The 19,609-nt window shown below is 30.4% G+C and overlaps 1 protein-coding gene and 1 long non-coding RNA gene across 6 annotated transcripts in view; one reads left to right on the plus strand and one right to left on the minus strand.

Moving 5' to 3' along the window:
- LOC134725931 (rho GTPase-activating protein 44-like) overlaps positions 1 to 19,609 on the plus strand; it is a 57,266-nt gene that overhangs the window by 6,367 nt on the left and 31,290 nt on the right. For all 5 annotated transcript variants that reach the window (XM_063590226.1, XM_063590227.1, XM_063590225.1 and 2 more), the window contains exons 2-7: positions 11,083 to 11,224; positions 12,488 to 12,564; positions 13,068 to 13,179; positions 13,896 to 13,972; positions 14,280 to 14,400; positions 16,923 to 16,991. In XM_063590226.1, the coding sequence (XP_063446296.1) occupies positions 11,083 to 11,224; positions 12,488 to 12,564; positions 13,068 to 13,179; positions 13,896 to 13,972; positions 14,280 to 14,400; positions 16,923 to 16,991 (598 nt within the window). The remainder of the gene's footprint in view (positions 1 to 11,082; positions 11,225 to 12,487; positions 12,565 to 13,067; positions 13,180 to 13,895; positions 13,973 to 14,279; positions 14,401 to 16,922; positions 16,992 to 19,609) is intronic.
- Positions 2,117 to 4,775, minus strand: LOC134725930 (uncharacterized). The gene is made up of 3 exons (XR_010108611.1): positions 4,243 to 4,775; positions 3,427 to 3,495; positions 2,117 to 2,663 (listed from the first exon to the last, which is right to left on the minus strand). It is a non-coding gene; the product is annotated as an uncharacterized LOC134725930 (long non-coding RNA).

The following is a 19,609-nucleotide window of genomic DNA, read 5'->3' on the forward strand; positions in this document are numbered from 1 at the left end:
GAAGTAGAGCACATTAGGAATCCTTATGTAGTTTTATTATCCCCTGAGCTTTTGGCTAAGATGTCAAAGAACAAATGTATGAAATATCTAATCGCCAAAAATCTCTAAAGACAAGTAGTTAAGATTTCCCAAATTGTAAAAGTCGTAGGAATATTGTTTGTCGTCAATACCTAGTCAACTACGTATACAAGTTCAACTGATCACGCTGTTGGCGGCAATTTTGAATTTAAAAGAAGAAGAAATTTTAGTATCTTTTCAATTTGGACACAGGGGTTCAAATTAGCGGTGGTCTGAGGTCTGCGACCTTCCACTTTTGCAGTCTTATTTTCTACTTGGTTACTAGCTACGCACGACATGCCCGACGAACCTTGAAAGAATATAAAAAAATAACTTTGCAAACATTTTTACCAAAGTTTCCTAATAAACGATCTCAAACATATTTTCATCATTACTATTCATGACAGCGATGTTCAATTTGTTCAACCGCTAGCTTTATACATAAAATCGCCGATAAATAATGTGTAAATCCGAGTAAAATCGTATCTCACTATCTGTCAAAAAACAACATTGAAACCAAAATGGCTGCCGCAAGATAACAATATAGGATCCAATTCTGGAAGCGGATAAGGGTAATCCCGGATTTGGCTACTAAAAAAATCCAGACAGGTGCCAAAATATATTTATGCATAAATGCATGGTAAATAAATATAAACACTAGAATTGAAAATAAAAAGACATATGTAAAAGAAAGAAAAAGCAGAAAATATTTTGTACACCAATTTTAATGTGAAAATTCAATTCATCGTGACAGCTGGGAACAGTTTATCTAACAATATATATATGTTCCTGGTAACAGTAAAAAAAAATTTTTTATCAGTGATAAATAATGGTAATGCATGTTAAATGCTTTTCAAGTTGAACATTTTACTGCAATTTCAAGGGGTATTTTTTTTCTTCTCAATTTTGATAGGTCAGTTAAAATAGCTGGAAGTTTCTTATGTAAATAAAAAGATGTGGTATGATTGCCAATGTGACAACTATCCACAAGAGTAAAAAATTACCAAAACTTGGTAACGGTCAAGATCCCCACCCTAAACCATATATATTCATGTACGGGACAATATAACAAATCATATGAAATATAGGTGGAGTTCAAAGGGCCACTCTACCCCTTTCTGTTTGAGAATTTATAATGGTCAAGATCCACAAATTCACAATCTTAAACAATATATATATTTATGTATGGGACAATATTACAAATCAAATGAATTACAAGGGGGTCCCTATGGTCACTGTACACCCTCATGTATAAGACTATATAACAAATCAAATGAAATATAGGGGAAGTCCCTGTTGTCACCCTGACCCTCATGTTGAAGAACTTTGAAAAAGTTGGGATCCCCAACTCTAAATAAAATGAAATATAGGGGGAGTACCTGCAGTCACCTGATTGAGAAATTGGAAACAGTCGAGATCCCCACCTTTAAACTGAACCATATATATTTATGTATGAGAACTAATCAAATGAAATATAGGGAGAGTCCTTAGGGTCACCCTACCCACTCCTGTTTGATAACTTAGAAACAGATGAGATCCCAACCCCTCAACCATATATATTCATGTATTGGACAATATAACAAATCGAATGAAATATAGGGGAAGTCACTGGGGTGCAAGGTCTTCATGTCTGTCAGACAAGGTTCACCTGACCTCAACCTTATTTTCTGGATCACAGTAAATACACTGATCAGATACATGTACTATTGCACCAGAAAACAATTCAAAGTTATATTTACTGTAATTAATGGTCAGTAGACTAGTCATGGTAGTTGAAAGCCTATTTAATTAATGAATTGTAAGAATATCAATGTGTATTGTTTATGTTTACATGTTATACTGTCCATCAAGGGCCCTTGATAGGAATAATAAATATTCTTATTCTATTAGCAGTAGGTCAACTATGTGGTGTATGGAATGATTGTACGGAAAACATGACAGTACAATGTAAGACAGGTTTCGTCTGACCTTGACCTCATTTTCAATTAAATGGAAATTTATAGACCAACTGTCAGACATGCAATTAAGCAACTATAGACCACATGGCTTTCAACATCTGGGGCAATATGCGCAATTGTTATTCCATAGGCTGTAATGGTAACGTTTTCTTCTGTTGCTCAGCCCATATCGTAAACTTGTATATGTATGATGGCTTGTTTCGAAGCTGAGACATTTTTACATATGTGGTTAAATTTTCGGGGTACGAAGTGTGATTCATTTTTCCGTAATTTAGCAAACCCCGAGTATCCTTTTGCGATGTCGCTCCTCATGGTAAAAAATCCCAATTTTAACACAATAAGTTCTTTGAAATTTTAATACTTTGAACACATTTCATAGCCCCATGGTTTTAACACATTTATTCTGTGTTCCCTTATTTTCTAAATTAACACTAATGGTTCAGCTCAGTTATTTGTTTATCATAGAAATGTGTCAAATATCACTACACAGGGATTTTTTGTTTACACGTGACTTTTGTGTTCCTCATTTCAAGGCGCATTAGGGGTATTGTCCCATATTGAAATCCATAGTTCTGATTTTTCCAAATATTTTTGGGTAATCTTCATCGGTATGACATTCTGAATAAATCTGTGTATTTTTGTCCATTTCTGAAAAAAAATAAAGTCATTTCAGCACTATATGGCAATGACACTTTTATCGCTATATTCATTTATTTTTAATACAACGTGCATGTATAATTAATTTCTTCCAGTATAGCTTTACTAGTCAAAACAAGGACAAAACTTCTGATGATAACCTTAAATAACAATACACAGACCCTATTAAAGCATTCTATAACATTTTCTTGTGTCTTAAAGTGCATTTTGACAGAGAAATTATGCAAAAATGTAGATTTCATAAAAAAAAACCCAGCAAAATAACTATTCTTACTAGTGGACATCTGGTATATAATACTGTGGAAACCCCGCAAAACTACTGGGAAAGTCATTCTTATCATGTAATTAGAGTGCAATGAAGTGCAAATTTTCAAAACTTGTCCATTCACATAATTCTATTTGAGAAAAAAAGGCTTTTTACATGTATTTCAGTGAAAACCCTTTATCAGTGAGAAATCCACATGAGGTATTAAAGGAAACATTGTGACATCACACGTATTATGGCGTCATTAAATAATGACAGATCAAAATAGTGCTAAATAGAGTTTGCAGTGTTACATGAGAATCAGTTGACGCAAGATTTAACTCGAAATGTTGAGTCGAAAAGACCAGTAACCAAGCCTTTTCATTTAATAGCAAGACCATAGCAACAGTTTTCATATAAGCATATTTTTAACATACCGACTGTAATTTCATTTTCACAAATACCATAAATAAATAATTTAGAGCTTACCTAATAAATCAAAATGCTTACCAGTTATTCAGGACTTTTTAAAACCTTTAGTTTGTCATCTCATATTTAAAAGTAATGATATGTCTGGAACTGAAATAAGACAAAAAAAATTAACTCAAACTGATTTATCATTTAATTTAAATACTTAAGTATTATTGAGAGAGAAAAATCTAATTCTTGAAAATTTTATCACAATGAAAGAAAAATGCTTCTCCCTTGTGGCTTAGCCACCTTCATTTAAACTGTTTATATTAGAAGCAATGAGTAGTAGCTAACTAGCTTAATACATGTAGTTGAATAGCAATATTGTGTTCAAGAAGGTTTGACCCTCCCCCTTTTTCACTGAGAAATGACAATATCTTGTGTTTTGCTCGTGTGCATTAACAATAGTAATTCGTGATTTTCTTAATACATGTACATGTTTTTTTTCTGTTTATTTGTATATGATATCTACTGACCAGGGTCAAATCATTAGATAAAAGCACATGTATGATGTATCTCACTTTACTCGTGTGAAGTGTGTTATCTCCCTTGATTATAAGCTATTCCTGTAGACCAGAGTGATAATTGCATAACAAAGACTATATTGTGTCATGTTTACTTACAATTTATTTATATTACATGTAAGTTTTTTCTTGCCTTTTTCAATTGAATAAACAATTCATTTCGGATCTCTCGGGGGTAAACAAAGTTATGACTGTGCCTAAAAAAAGTGTTCAGCCCCGTGCCAGTAATGCATTTAAAAGTGAAAATTTTATTGAATTTTTGCTGTTCTTTATCAATAATATTTATCTGAAATCATTTATGATAACTAGGTATAAATAAAAAACTACTAACCATCATTTTAACAATTTTCTGTGGTGTACAAGGTGAAATTAGCTTAAGACATCTCTGGATCCTTTCTCACATCTTGGGGCAATATGCGCAATTGTTATTCCATAGGCCGTAATGGTAACGTTTTCTTCTGTTGCTCAGCCCATATCATAAACTTGTATATGTATGATGGCTTGTTTCGAAGCTGAGACATTTTTACATATGTGGTTAAATTTTCGGGGTACGAAGTGTGATTCATTTTTCCGTAATTTAGCAAACCCTGAGTATCCTTTTGCGATGTCGCTCCTCATGGTAAAAAATCCCAATTTTAACACAATAAGTTCTTTGAAATTTTAATACTTTGAACACATTTCATAGCTCCATGGTTTTAACACATTTATTCTGTGTTCCCTTATTTTCTAAATTAACACTAATGGTTCAGCTCAGTTATTTGTTTATCATAGAAATGTGTCAAATATCACTACACAGAGATTTTTTGTTTACACGTGACTTTTGTGTTCCTCATTTCAAGGCGCATTAGGGGTATTGTCCCATCTGCAAAATGTACATGTACTATGTAGAAATGACCATATATAGAAATTCCCGCACCCGGAGGCGTCCTTCAGCTGGCCCCTAAACAAATATAAACTAGTTCAGTGAAAATGAACGCCATAGATACTTATTTCCAAATTGTACACAAGAAACTAAAATTAAAAAAATACAAGACTAACAAAGGCCAGAGGCTCCTGACTAGGGCCAGGCGCAAAAATGCGGCGGGGTTAAACATGTTTATGAGATCTCAACCCTCCCCCTATACCTCTAGCCAATGTAGAAAAGTAAATGCATAACAATACACACATTTAAAATTCAATTCAAGAGAAGTCCGAGTCTGATGTCAGAAGATGTAACCAAAGAAAATAAACAAAATGACAATAATACATATTTAACAACAGACTACTAGCAGTTAGCTGACATGCCAGCTCCAGACTTCAGTTAAACTGATTGAAAGATTATGATTTCATCATATGAATATCATGCACAATCCTTCCCGCTAGGGGTTTAGTATCATACCATCATAACATATATGAGAAGAACATAGCCCATGTCATGCCAACAACTGGTTTTTGAATAAATGTGTTTAGTTCTGATGCAAAGACCCTATAAGTGAATCAATATTAACGCCAAAATAAGCAATCTTTAATGACCTGACAATAGTATCGTAACTATATCCCTTCTTGATAAGTCTATTTAAAGGTTTTGTTAGTTTCTGAGGTGAATACTGACATTTTTGTGCTTTATAAAGAATATTTCCATAAAAAATTGATGTGAAATACCTGAATGTATAAGAAGTCTGTATGTTGAGCTATATTTACGAATGATGTCCTTATACCGATGATAAAATTTAGTAAATGTTTTGACTAGTTTGTGATATCGAAAATCCTGGTGTGATAATTTTTCAGTAATACATAAATTTCTCTTGTTAAAATCTAAAACATTGTTACATACACGAGCGAATCGTACAATTTGAGATATATAAACACCATAAGATGGTGACAAGGGAACGTCACCATCTACATGTAAATATGGATAATTAACAATAGGAAATGAAAAATCATTTCTTTTATCATAAATTTTAGTATTAAGCTTTCCGTAAGTGATATAGATATCAAGATCGAGGAAAGTGCAGTGGTCACTGTTAGTATTAGCTTTATTCAAAGTAAGTCCAACAGGATAAATTTCGTTAGTATACATACTGAAGTCGTCATTATTGAGAGCCAAAATACCATTTTCATAAGATTTAAGGGTTTTCTTCTTATACATGTATATTTATAATTAATTCTGTCTATTTGTCTAATATTCTATCTGTCACTGTTGTATTGAACGAGTATATGAATATTGTACATGTGTGTCGAAGGTAGATCTGGTGTCTTATCCTGATGAGCATCCCTTCTGGTCAGTGTCATGTTGCAAAAATACTTTTTTGGTAAAAAAAAATAATACAGTTAAGTTTCATTAAAAAAACAATAACAACATCTTAAACTTGAAGACTATTATAAAAATAAAGTGTTAATAAATGTTTATTGTATTAAAAAAAATATCTGAAAAATAGTTTACAATCAAGGGCAGATAATTATATCTAATTTAATATGACACTTTGGTTTTTTCCCCTGATTTTTAAAGAAAATGAATTTTAGGTGAAGATATTATTAGATGTAATGCGTACCAGAACTCACTCTTAAATTTACAGAAAAATTATGTAATTTCCGGAATACAATTCAGCATGTTAAGAGTCCAGACAGTTTTTCATGAGTCCTGGACTCATAGACTGGCGTAAGTGACTAAGTGCACGTGAGAACCCTGAATTAAGAGCAAAAAATCAACGATTATGAAGATCAATCAACTGGCCTTAAATATTTACTGCTACAGTGTAAATTTGTCACACATGTTTGATTTAAATATTTGGTTTATTTACTGCTAGATATTAAATGATTTGCATTTGTATGTGAATTTATGGTGAAAGAGAAGGATAAAAGAGGATGTATATTCAGTGATACATTTTTGTAAGTCACTACAATATATGAAGATGACCTATATGTTCTAGGCTTCATTGAATTCTGTTAGATTTTGCACAACTTTTGAGTTTATTTTTGAGATACAAGTACATTTGAACATATAGTATGAATCTTAAGGTGATACAGTACAACTGTATGTACTATCATGGTCAAACATGAAGTTATATTACATTTTTTTTGTTTACATATTAATTACGTTTCCATCAGATTTAGATGGAGTAGACAGATGTCTATTTTTCATGAACATTTGTTTTTATTGTAACACACCAGTATCTTGTCAAGATCTGATAAAAACTACTGTATTTTATTAGTAACAAATCTATAATTAGATAAACAGAATGATTCACAATACAGATTCATTATCAGATTTCCTGTTTTCATTCTAAGATTTTATGAAATTTGATTTATTTTAGGACTAGCTATTGTTTTATAAATGATGTACGTTGAGATGACATTTCTCTCTAAGTTTACACTTCCCTTAATGGTACAATTTATTTCCTTAATGTTCATGAGTATGTGACTGAATCAAAATGTTGAAGAAATTAATGTTTGAGAAAGGTTTACCAGTAATTTATTGATAAAGTGCACTATGCTCCTTTTTACAACACTAATATCAAATAAATAAAGCATAAAAAAAACTTTTTTGTTGAGTCCTATATTATTTATCAAAATATCCATCCCAAATACTGAAATAGCCATAATAGCTTCAAAGCTGAAGAATGGTAAACTATATAGCATGCTTTGTAGTTATAGTGATGTACATCTAAGAGTTGTGGATAAATATGATTAACTGATAGCTATATATTATTTGTGAAATTTTTAGATAAAATCAGGGAAATATTTCTTTTACAAAATTAATCATTTATCAAAAAGAAAATATAGGTTATCAGACAAATCAATAAGAGTATTTTATGTTTCTCATTATTCATTTTATTTTTTTCTAATAACAGTTACATTTTGTACTTAAAAACAAAAATATTCACAGGAAAAAGAACAATTACAATTTCCCATGATAGATTTTAATCATAATGAGATGAAGTACTCCCAAAGTGTATTTCTAACAAGAAGAGAGTACTTAAATGATGAGATATATACACAAGGACTGTAATTGACTGGTTCCTTCCATATTATGTAAATAATCACACGCCCATAATTTGTCTTATCAAGAAATCTTGTTAAATGTATTGTAAGCATGGATTATGTGTGCACTGAGAGTGCACTCACAAAAACAATCAAACAGCTAGATAATAAACAACGATCAAAATTTATAGTTTAAATTTTTGGTTTCTATAGACTTGAAGATATTTTCACTTGATGGTAGACATAGTGGGAGGCAATATTTACAAGTTTTATGTGAACTTTTGTACCCTTTTTTGAATTCGCATTTAACATGTATAGTATTTTAAACGTATGATATATTCAATGGATTGTACTTTAAAGTTTAGTTTAATTTATTGCCATTTTTTTTTCTTCAAATGATTGCTTGTTTATTTTGCTCACCTGGCTCATTGAGCCAGAAAGACATCTTTTTGCACCTGGTAATGTCATTTATCCCTTAATACTACACATTTTCTTTTTTTATTGAAATTTTGTGCCTACATTTTGTTCTTGAACCAACCATGAAATTAGTCTAAAAGATATTTTCATATCTTATAAGAGATCAGGTTTTTGGTTGCAGTTTTTATGCCCCATTTATAGACAAAATGCTTTTTGGTCTGTACTGTGGATCAGTTTGTCTGTCCGTCTGTCCAGCTTCAGATTAAAGTTTTTGCTCAAGGTAGTTTTTGAAATCAACTAGAAACTTAGTACACATGATCCCTATATGATGGCCAAATTAGACTTTTGACCCCAATTTCAAGTTCCAATGAACATAGAAAATGATAGTGCTCGTGGGGCATGTTTGTACTATGGACGCATTCTTGTTTACACTTGCATCAATGTGCTGGACTGCTGCTCCTTGTATCTTTTTTCAAGTGAAATATGAAATGACATACAAGTACATGCACTTTAATTTGATTTCACATGACTTATTTTTAAAATTACACCACATGCATTTGTTTTTATAAATAAAAAAAAATAATTGACTTTATGAGTTTACGTTGTAAGTATCATGACTCAATGGTATAATCCAGAAAATTTAATGTTAGTAATTCTGTATCTTGGCAATATCCTGTTTAAATTATTTCTTATTAGATAGCTGTAACATGGTACAAGGTTATTATATTGACCTTGCAAACTTTTGACAAGATGAAAACTAGATGTCAATTTATCTTGTCTGAGTCATATAACTTATCTCTACACAAATTACTGCTATTATTGGGCACATCGAAATGAAATTAATTGTTAAGTATCGCAGTCAATATTGCATATCCCCATGATTGGCTCTTATCGAATGAAAACTATTTTACTATAATCAGTATAATGGATAAAGGTATATATACCTTTTACTTTCCTCCTATACTAAAAGAAACAAGGAAAGTATTTTGATTTGTTGTAGTTCCCTGTACTTGAATGAAATTTTCATCAGTTCCTTAAAAAAACTCTCGAAATGTTTAACAAGTTTTAAAGAAATGTCCTAGTGGTTGGGAGTTAAAAAGCAACATAATACAATAATATAGAAAATTTTGTTATGTTACTAGACAGAGATTGGGTCAATCAACCTGTAGATTTTATGGATACTATTAACATGAAAGCTTTATACATGTACAACTCTTATTACAAGTTGTCATTTTTCTCAATTTTATCAAAACCTGAGACCTTTAGGAGAAGCACTTCAGTTTATTATGGAGTGCTCCACATTAAATACATGGAATAGATTTTGTCTTTCATTAAGGTCTGAGTAAAATATATATTTGAATTCAATTGAAAGAAAAAAATCCACTCAAAATTTAGAAAAAAAACAGTGACATGCATTATATCTATTAGTTTAAGATACTTTTGGTTAATATTGGATTCTAACATGACACCCTTGAAAAGCTTTGAGTACACACCACAGGTTGTCCCTTAATCCCTTTATGTCGTTTTTTTACCCCTCCCTATCGCACAGGGTAAAATATTTTGCTTAAAGGGCCAACCAGAGGTCAAATAACAAATATTCAAGCCCCAATGAATTATTTCTGAATTTTATTATAGCAAATATTAGTAGGGTCTCTTATTAAACATGCAAATTTTGAGAGCAGAATGCAATGCATGTATAAACTTTTCATCTAAACGAAGAACATTACATGTTTTATCTTAAATCAGATATATTGAGTAACTTATTTTATAAAGACATCATCACTTATAGTTCCTATTTCGATTTGAAGAAAGAAAACAAGTTTCATAACCAACAATTTTCCTTTTTATTTTCCAAAAGCCCATGATGAGAGCTATCGTCTCATGTTTTATTAACCATGATATTTTGATGGAATAATCTGTTTATTGATAAGATGAAGTGCGGCAGGAGGGACAGGGATGGTGTTTGCTAACAGGTTTTGTGCACTATTTTATGAAGCATTCAACCAATGCTTTAAAATTTTAACATGCATGTTGTTACTACATTGTAATGACAAAATGGAGGTCAATATCAATATTATTTATCTTAACTTTTACAATACAGGGGTAATGGTCCTTGATAGAAAGGTAAATGACGCATACTGTTGTCTCCATGCAAATTACTTATGACCTATTCAACCAATTTTCATATTTTAACTTTTTGTTACCATGCCAAAACAAGGTCAATATAAATATTAATGATTTTCAATTTTCAGGGGTTATGGGTTTGATATCTTGAAAACGGCACTTTATGTTGTTTCCATGCAATAACTTATGATTCAACAAATTCTAATCGAATTCCAATATGGTGTTACTATACTGATGACAAAATTGAGATCTAGTTTTATATTGATGACTTCCATTTATGTAGCTTAGAAGTTATGGTCCTTTGACATGTTTAAAGATTGAAAAATGGCACTCACATTGACTTGTCTCCAAGCAATAACTTATGAACCATTCTAGGAATGCTTTCAAATTTCAATATGTTGTTACTGATGGTATTTTTTATTTTATATATCTTCCAACACAAAATCTTTCTGATTATATGTCATGTATGTTGGGTTTAGTTTGATCTGATTTCTTTAATTGCAAGTTTGATATGTGTTTTAATTTGACATTTTTTTCTATTTTTCAAAATATGCCAAGTGACTGTGATTGTTAGCAAGGTTGTTGTTTCATTAATAAAACTGATCTCTTTATGAATTGTCATGTGTATGATTCTACATAAATTAAATCAGAAAATATTTCTTCATTTTAGGACAGAAAAAACAGAGGTTCTCTCAGAGGATTTACAGTCAGTTGAGAAAAGAGTGGATCAAGTTAAAGATGTCAGTACAAGAACTACAAAGAAAATTGAAGCATGGGTCAAAACTTCCTCTTCCGAATATGAGAAAAGATTGGTATGATATTCTATATTTATTGCCTATTAAGTATGCAAGGTTTAGAATTACCTACTTGGACTAAGTAAAATAATATGTTAAAATAGGTTTTTAAACAAGCTGAATCATATTTCTACCATAAGTGAAAGAAATTTTATATTTTTATTTTGTATAAAACAATAAACATTTAAAATGAGTAAAAGAATACTTCTATTCTTCAAATTTCAATCTCTCATTTATTATCAATCAGTCAATGTGTATGGATATATTTCTTCCTAGAAATACTTTTACATATAACCTGCAACAAAAATAGCTGAATCCAGACTTAGATTTAATGTTGTCAATTCTATTAATGATTGTAAGAGTGTGTGATTAGGTGACACATATCTCTGTGTAAAATATTTGTTTCATTCATACATCTATAACTTACATTTGTAATATGAAATATAATTTATTGATAATCATGATAAATGGGCATTATGCATAAAATCTGCAGCAGATAGGTCAATTACTACTATGCACAATTGATTTCGTATAATCAGATATGAATAAATAAATACTTGATTTGCAAGAATAGTGGTAGCATTACTTTTACCGATTTAGAGTTACAAATTGCAAATAGAACAATTGTATTTTGTTTTCATTCTCTAACTTAAGTTTGCCTCAACTAAAGGTTATGAAACATACACCATGATTAATTTCACAAAACTCAGATCAAGTACAAATTTAGGTAACATCACTTTTACAGTTCTTGAATTATGTCCCTTTATAATCATGCTAATGTTATATGCAAACGAGGGCATTACCTGTGTTCAATATTGCCCATTTGTCTATTTACTGAAACAAAAATTTATACTCTTCTGTATAGGATAAAATTGATTTGATATTACATGTATGTCAATGTCAAGATGGTGAGGCCATGGAAAAATAATTGATGGCTTCCCCTAACTGGACCTGGTCATTTTTTAACTGCTGATTCATTTTTTTTTTAAATGTATAACTCATGTACAGACAATTTAAATTATATAAAATCTAAAAGAATTCGTAAAAGCAGTTCGAAATAAGTAAGTCTTGAGTTGCAACCATTCCAAGTTGAAGGAGGGATGTGTGTTGGAGATGTTGTTAACTTTGGGAACAACTTCATTGAATTCCAATGCATAGATAATTATGCATGGTTAAAAAAAAAAGCCTGCCTGCCGGGTCTTAAAAATTTTCCCATGTGAGGGGAAACCAACAATTAATTTTCAATGACCTGAGATAAATGTTGTATTTTGTATTCATTAGAAAAAGATGCCAGAAACCAGCTTAGCCATCAGTATGATAGAAAGTGCTGGTGTACTTGGTAATGAAACATTAATGGGGTAAGTTTCAGTAAAATAACATTTTTTTCTTGTAATAATTGTGAAATTCTTACATATGTATTGTTGAACATAAAAAAAATTGCCTGGCTTGTACTTTTAACCCTTATTCTATTTTATTGGTCTTGAGGATATCTGATGATGTAAATTCCAGAAACATGCAGTTTATTAATTTTTAGTTTAACATTACTACCACAAGCCTGGTACTACTGCTGTTCCCCTGTCAGTCCTTTGGCACAGAGATTTGATAAAGGCATGGTTAACTTATAATGATGCATTCTAGGTAATAGAAACAAGGGTTACAACTCCTCACACAAAGTATGTTTGGTTGTCTTTAATTGACTGTTGAAGTTTTTATTCTAAATAATAAAAAAAAGGTTTTTCGTCTTGAAATTAAAAAAAATTTTTAAGAAAAAACACCTGTAATCTAAAAATGGGTTTTCTTTGTTGTAGACCTCTAAAGGTGAATCAAATCTCTATTAATTGGTAATAATTTTCTTTCGTAGGAATTTATATCAGATGTGTGGAGAATGTCAAAGTAACCTGGCTAGTCACCTGTTAAACCATGATATATCAGTAGAGAAAGCAGTATTACAACCAATGCAAGAAATTTTAGATGTAAGATAATAACGACATTGTTTTAAATTATTTAAGAAAACCATATTAATTTTCTTAAAGTTCATTTACAAAAGTAAAGTCCTCTTATACAAAAAACAATTCAGCATAATACAAACAATAAATGTTACAGTAGTAGTATACTGCTGTTCATTAGTCATAATTTAATTAAGCGAATAAAATCTGGGTTACAAAATTAAACTGAAGGACACAAATCAGCTATAAAAGGAAAACAAAAGAACCACAGAAAAAATTAACTGCAAGTTTGCAACTAAAACAAATGCCAACATACATAGAAATAGACTATTTGAAAACAACTGCTATATTCAGGTGTTGCCATTAGTAAAGGACATTTGAAGAAAATTTTAAAATGGTCGGTTAAAACTGGTGTTATGGCTAGGCAAACCTCCTGGTTATATGGCAATGTTTAAAATACTGCTAAAATGACAACATTACATGACAGGAATAATAGGGAAACAATGCCAGTAAATCTTCAATGTGATAAAACTCCTAGAGTGGATAACTCTGATATGATATGCAAGGTTTTTACAAAAAAAGACATTTTTCAAGATTACAACATGTTTTGTGGCCTAGTCCATCACAATTCAGCGTATTGTTATAAATGATTCAGATGTTTGAAAGAGTTTTGATATTCATTAATTGTATATATGAACTTGGTATGTATTCATCATTAGTACTGATTCTGGTTTGTTTTTCAGGTCGAAATTCCTGCAATTAACAAATTCAAAAAGAATTTAACAAAAACAACATTGGACATGGATTCACTGAAAACCAGGTAAGAATATTTGATACAAAATTACTTTATTTTAAATATCCTATAATGTTATGTCTGGTATATCTATATCTATATAGAACTTTTTTCTTTTATTTCCTTATTAGCGAATGGACATTTACATAGAAATATTAAGCATTTAAGTTTGGTTTAGATTTAAGAGTATGATAGTTAAACCTTTGATTGTATTTAATATTGACATTAAGTAGCATTTACGATAGAAATTTCTTGACAGGAGTTCAGTTACTAAACATATAAGAATTGGTCCTTATGAAAAGTTATATTTGTAAAAAAAACTGTGATTTTACAGATGGCATCAAGCAGTGAAACAAACACAAGTTAGTGGAACAAATATGCAGCAAGCAGCCAATAAAGCAGATACAATGAAGGAACATTATGAAGATTCATGTGCAAGAATGGAACAAGCAAGGGTAATAATATATTTTTATACGACCGCAAATTTTGAAAAAAATTTCGTCGTATATTGCTATCACGTTGGCGTCGTCGTCGTCGTCGTCGTCCGAATACTTTTAGTTTTCGCACTCTAACTTTAGTAAAAGTGAATAGTAATCTATGAAATTTTAACACAAGGTTTATGACCATAAAAGGAAGGCTGGTATTGATTTTGGGAGTTTTGGTCCCAATATTTTAGGAATTAGGGGCCAAAAAGGGCCCAAATAAGCATTTTCTTGGTTTTCGCACTATAACTTTAGTTTAAGTTAATAGAAATCTATGAAATTTTGACACAAGGTTTATGACCACAAAAGAAAGGATGGGATTGATTTTGGGAGTTTTGGTTTCAACAGTTTAGGAATTAGGGGCCAAAAAAGGGCCCAAATAAGCATTATTCTTGGTTTTCGCACAATAACTTTAGTTAAAGTAAATAGAAATCAATGAAATTTAAACACAATGTTTATGACCACAAAAGGAAGGTTGGTATTGATTTTGGGAGTTTCGGTCCCAACAGTTTAGGAATTAGGGGCCAAAAAGGGACCCAAATAAGCATTTTTCTTGGTTTTCGCACCATAGCGTTAGTTTAAGTAAATAGAAATCTATGAAATTTAAACACAAGGTTTATGACTATAAAAGGAAGGTTGGTATTGATTTTGGGAGTTTTGGTCCCAACAGTTAAGGAAAAAGGGGCCTCAAGGGTCCAAAATTAAACTTTGTTTGATTTCATCAAAATTGAATAATTGGGGTTCTTTAATATGCCGAATCTAACTGTGTATGTAGATTCTTAATTTTTGGTCCCGTTTTCAAATTGGTCTACATTAAGGTCCAAAGGGTCCAAAATTAAACTTAGTTTGATTTCATCAAAATTGAATAATTGGGGTTCTTTAATATGCCGAATCTAACTGTGTATGTAGGTTCTTAATTTTTGGTCCCGTTTTCAAATTGGTCTACATTAAGGTCCAAAGGGTCCAAAATTAAACTTAGTTTGATTTTAACAAAAATTGAAACCTTGGGGTTCTTTGATATGCTGAATCTAAAAATGTACTTAGATTTTTGATTATTGGCCCAGTTTTCAAGTTGGCCCAAATCGAGGTCCAAAATTAAACATTGTTTGATTTCATCAAAAATTGAATAACTGGGGTTCTTTGATATGCCAAATCTAACTGTGTATGTAGATTCTTAATTTTTGGTCCAGTTTTAAAATTGGTCTAAATTAAAGTGCAAAGGGTCCAAAATTAAACTAAGTTTGATTTTAACAAAATCAAATTCTTGGGCCTCTTTGATATGCTGAATCTAAACATGTACTTAGATTTTTGATTATGGGCCCAGTTTTCAAGTTGGTCCAAATCAGGATCTAAAATTATTATATTAAGTATTGTGCAATAGCAAGTCTTTTCAATTGCACAGTATTGTGCAATGGCAAGAAATATCTTATTTCACAATATTGTGAAATAGCAAAAAAAATTTTAATTAAGAGTTATCTTTCTTTGTCCAGTAAAGTAAGCAAGAAATATCTGCAAGAATTTTTTTTAATTGGAGTTATCTTTCTTTGTCCAGAATCAACTTAAATCTTCGTTATATACAATATACAATGTATATTCACTTTTTACTACCAACTGATAAATTTAAATAATCTTTACCATTCAGTGATAACAAGCAGTTTTTTTACATCTTAATATTTTATGATGTATTTAAATGAGTAGAAATTGTTGCAAACTCCATTAGAATATCTTAATTGAAATTAGTTTTGGAATAAGGGAAAGGGGGATGTGATTAAAAAATTGGGTTCAATTTTTCTCATTTGAAATTTCATAAATAAAAAGAAAATTTCTTCAAACATTTTTTTGAGAGGATTAATATTCAACAGCATAGTGAATTGCTCTAAGAGAAAACAAAAATTTTAAGTTCATTTGAATACATTCATTCTGTGTCAGAAACCTATGCTGTGTCAACTATTTAATCACAATCCAAATTTAGAGCGGACTCCAGCTTGAATGTTGTGTCCATACTTGCCCCAACTGTTCAGGGTTCAACCTCTGCGGTCGTATAAAGCTACGCCCTGCGGAGCATCTGGTCTATAATGTTTTTCATATTTTCCAATTTCTAAAGTTTTTTTGTTTTTTTACCTTTACATCAGTAACCTTTGACATAGCAGAAATTATCCAGTATAGTTTTGATTAAACTTTAGAATTGCCATGTCCCTTTATAAGTCCCCTACTGACGAAGTCAATGGGACTTTAGATTTGCACTCCAAGTTATAGATCAAGTTAGAATTTTGTTTCAATAAAATGAATTTTTAAATGGGAATGTGGGAGGGGACTATGTATTGACGTGCAATACTCACAGAATGCTTCTTTCTTCATTTAAGATTGAAGTAAACATTTTTTTGTCAGTAAGGAACATTTTGTCAATCAAATCAAGTTGTTTTAGTCAGACTAGTTAATAATCTGATTATATGTATTTCAATTATTATCAACATTGTTTTTTATCTTACTTTCAGGATCAATTAACAACAGAAATGTACAATTTTATAGCCAGAGAACCTGAACATAGTCAAAAATTATTAAGTGTAAGTGAACTGTTAATTCATACATTTTTTGCGAAGTTTTTTAGTAATTGGAAAGTTGGGACCAGATAGTTTTCGCAATATTAAAACCATAATTTTGAAGGCCCGATAGGTATGCTATATTTCTGAAAAAGCAGTAATTAAAATCACACTTATGTTTATTGTTCAGCAATCACAGTAACAAATGCTTCCGAACTTTTCTGATCATTTTGTGTTTGCTTTCTACAATTGGGACAAAAGTTTTACTCATCCATTTGCTGAGTGGATTAGTAATCCATCTCCTTTTATAGATAGGCAGATCAAACAAGATATTACTTATTATGTTCTTTGGGGATACCTTCCATATCAAATCAGATGTTTTTTCCTAGTACAAAGATGGATTTAATCATTATTATGAATGATTATTTCTTCAGACACTGTACAGTGGGTTATTTTAGCGTGTGTAAATTTTCACCTATTTTCACAGATAGAACAAAATGTCCAAAATAAATTCTTCCAATTTAAAGGTGTTCATGCAATGGTTTTGATAAAATTTTGAATCTGCCAAAATTATAATCGCCAAAACATTTCGTGTACCTTATTCAATGAATATTGCAAAATTTTACATCAGCAAAAAATAATATCAAACTGGATGAAAAGAAATTTAACATTAATAGGTAAAATAATAGTAGTAAAATCATTAATTCTACCAAATTTAACTTATATTGCATCAAATATGTACATACCAAAGGAAATAATACAAAAGTTTAAAACTCTAGTATATAATTTCATATGGAATGGGAAAAAAGATAAAGTTAAACGTGCAACTCTTTGTAAAAACTATCTAGAAGGTGGGTTAAAAATGATCGACATAGACCTATATCTCAAAGCTCTTCAATTGCGATGGATTTTAAAACTTAAACAAAATTCTGGTGATAATTGGACAATCATACCCCAAGCTTACTTAAACAAATTTGGTAAAAACCTCTTGATATTTCAAATGAATATTAAAAATGTTAATATGTTAGACAAAAAAATATTTAAATCCCTTCCTGAGTTCTATCAGCAATTGATTAAAACTTGGATAAATGTTAAGGGAGGACAGACAAAGATCCCACAATCGTTTCTAGACATAAGAAAGCAGATTTTATGGGGCAATCATAACATACAAATAAAAGGAAAACACTTATTACTTACTAAATGGATTGAACATAATATTCTGTATGTAAATGACATACTTGATGAAAGAGGTTGTATATCAGAAAATAAAATTTTATTTAAATTAAAAGATAAACGGGATTGGATTAGAGAATTATCATTATTAAAGAAAGCTATTCCAAAACATTGGCAGAATATTTTAAAACAAGAAAGCTCATTTAAAACAAAAGTAAATATAAAGAAAACAAAAAATCTGCAAATACTAATCAATCATAATATCCATCCAGAAATGAGTAATAAAGAAATATATTCAATACTAATTGCCCCCTATAAGCAAGAAAAACCTGTAGGTATTCTGAAGTGGGAAAGAATTCTTGAAGAAAATTTAAATATAAAATTTAAAAGCACTCTTAATTTTATATTCAATTACCTAGAAAACAACAAATTTAAGATGTTTAAATGGAAACTTCTAAACTTCATCCTTCCATGCAACGACTTATTAGTACAGTGGAAAGTACTAGAAAACAATTCTTGCAATTTTTGCAAAGAAATTGACAACTATAAACATTTTTTTATTACTTGCCCTTATAATAATACTTACTGGCAAGAAATATACAAGTTATTACTTTATCTTAAAATAGATAGACATATTTTAAGGCTAGAAAATTTAATAACTGGCTATAAAATAGCAGATGTAAAATATTTTGATATAAACACCCTGATAACAGTTATATTCTTCTCCATATATAAGGCACATTTTGTTTCAAACAAAAAAGAATCAAAGATAGAAATCTTTAAAATTTTCAAAAAAGAAATATATGACATTATAAGATTAAATTCGATAAGAAATATAGAAACCGGGAATACGTTATTAAAGACTTCAGCATACTGTAACCTGTAAGTAAAGGTATAGTTTGTTTTTAACAGATAAACAGATGCTAACTTCCCTTGGCCTTGTATAAATATTTCACCACGAGGTGCCAAGATAAACCCGCACAGCAAATAACCTTTTGAATTGAATTTAAAATTATTTCATAAACTTACCTAGTTATGTTTTACTAACATAGTCAAGCAAGTAAGATTAGACAAAGTAAATCCTTCAAAACAAAGAATATTAAAGTAACTCCAATACACAGGTAACCACCTGTGAGAAAGTAAACACATATAATAAACACAAAACGATACGGTGTAGATCCGTTATTTTTCCCGATTTGTAAGCAGACTAAATCAATCTATATTGATGTTAATTTAATTTATGTATTATGTCTTATTGTATAATACTAACAATTATAGAATATTTTATTATATATTCTCCCTGGATGTATAATAACTGATATACAGGGATACTTAGCCTAATGCTGTAAGCTAGGTAAATTGTTAAACAGCATTTAGTGCAATAAAGATGATTTAATTGTTTCAAAAAAAAAAAAAAAAAAATAACCCACTATATGGTAGTTTGGTCCTTTGATTTTCTTCACACTACG

This window comes from Mytilus trossulus, chromosome 7 (assembly GCF_036588685.1).
Source record: "Mytilus trossulus isolate FHL-02 chromosome 7, PNRI_Mtr1.1.1.hap1, whole genome shotgun sequence".
Classification (NCBI taxonomy): domain Eukaryota; kingdom Metazoa; phylum Mollusca; class Bivalvia; order Mytilida; family Mytilidae; genus Mytilus; species Mytilus trossulus.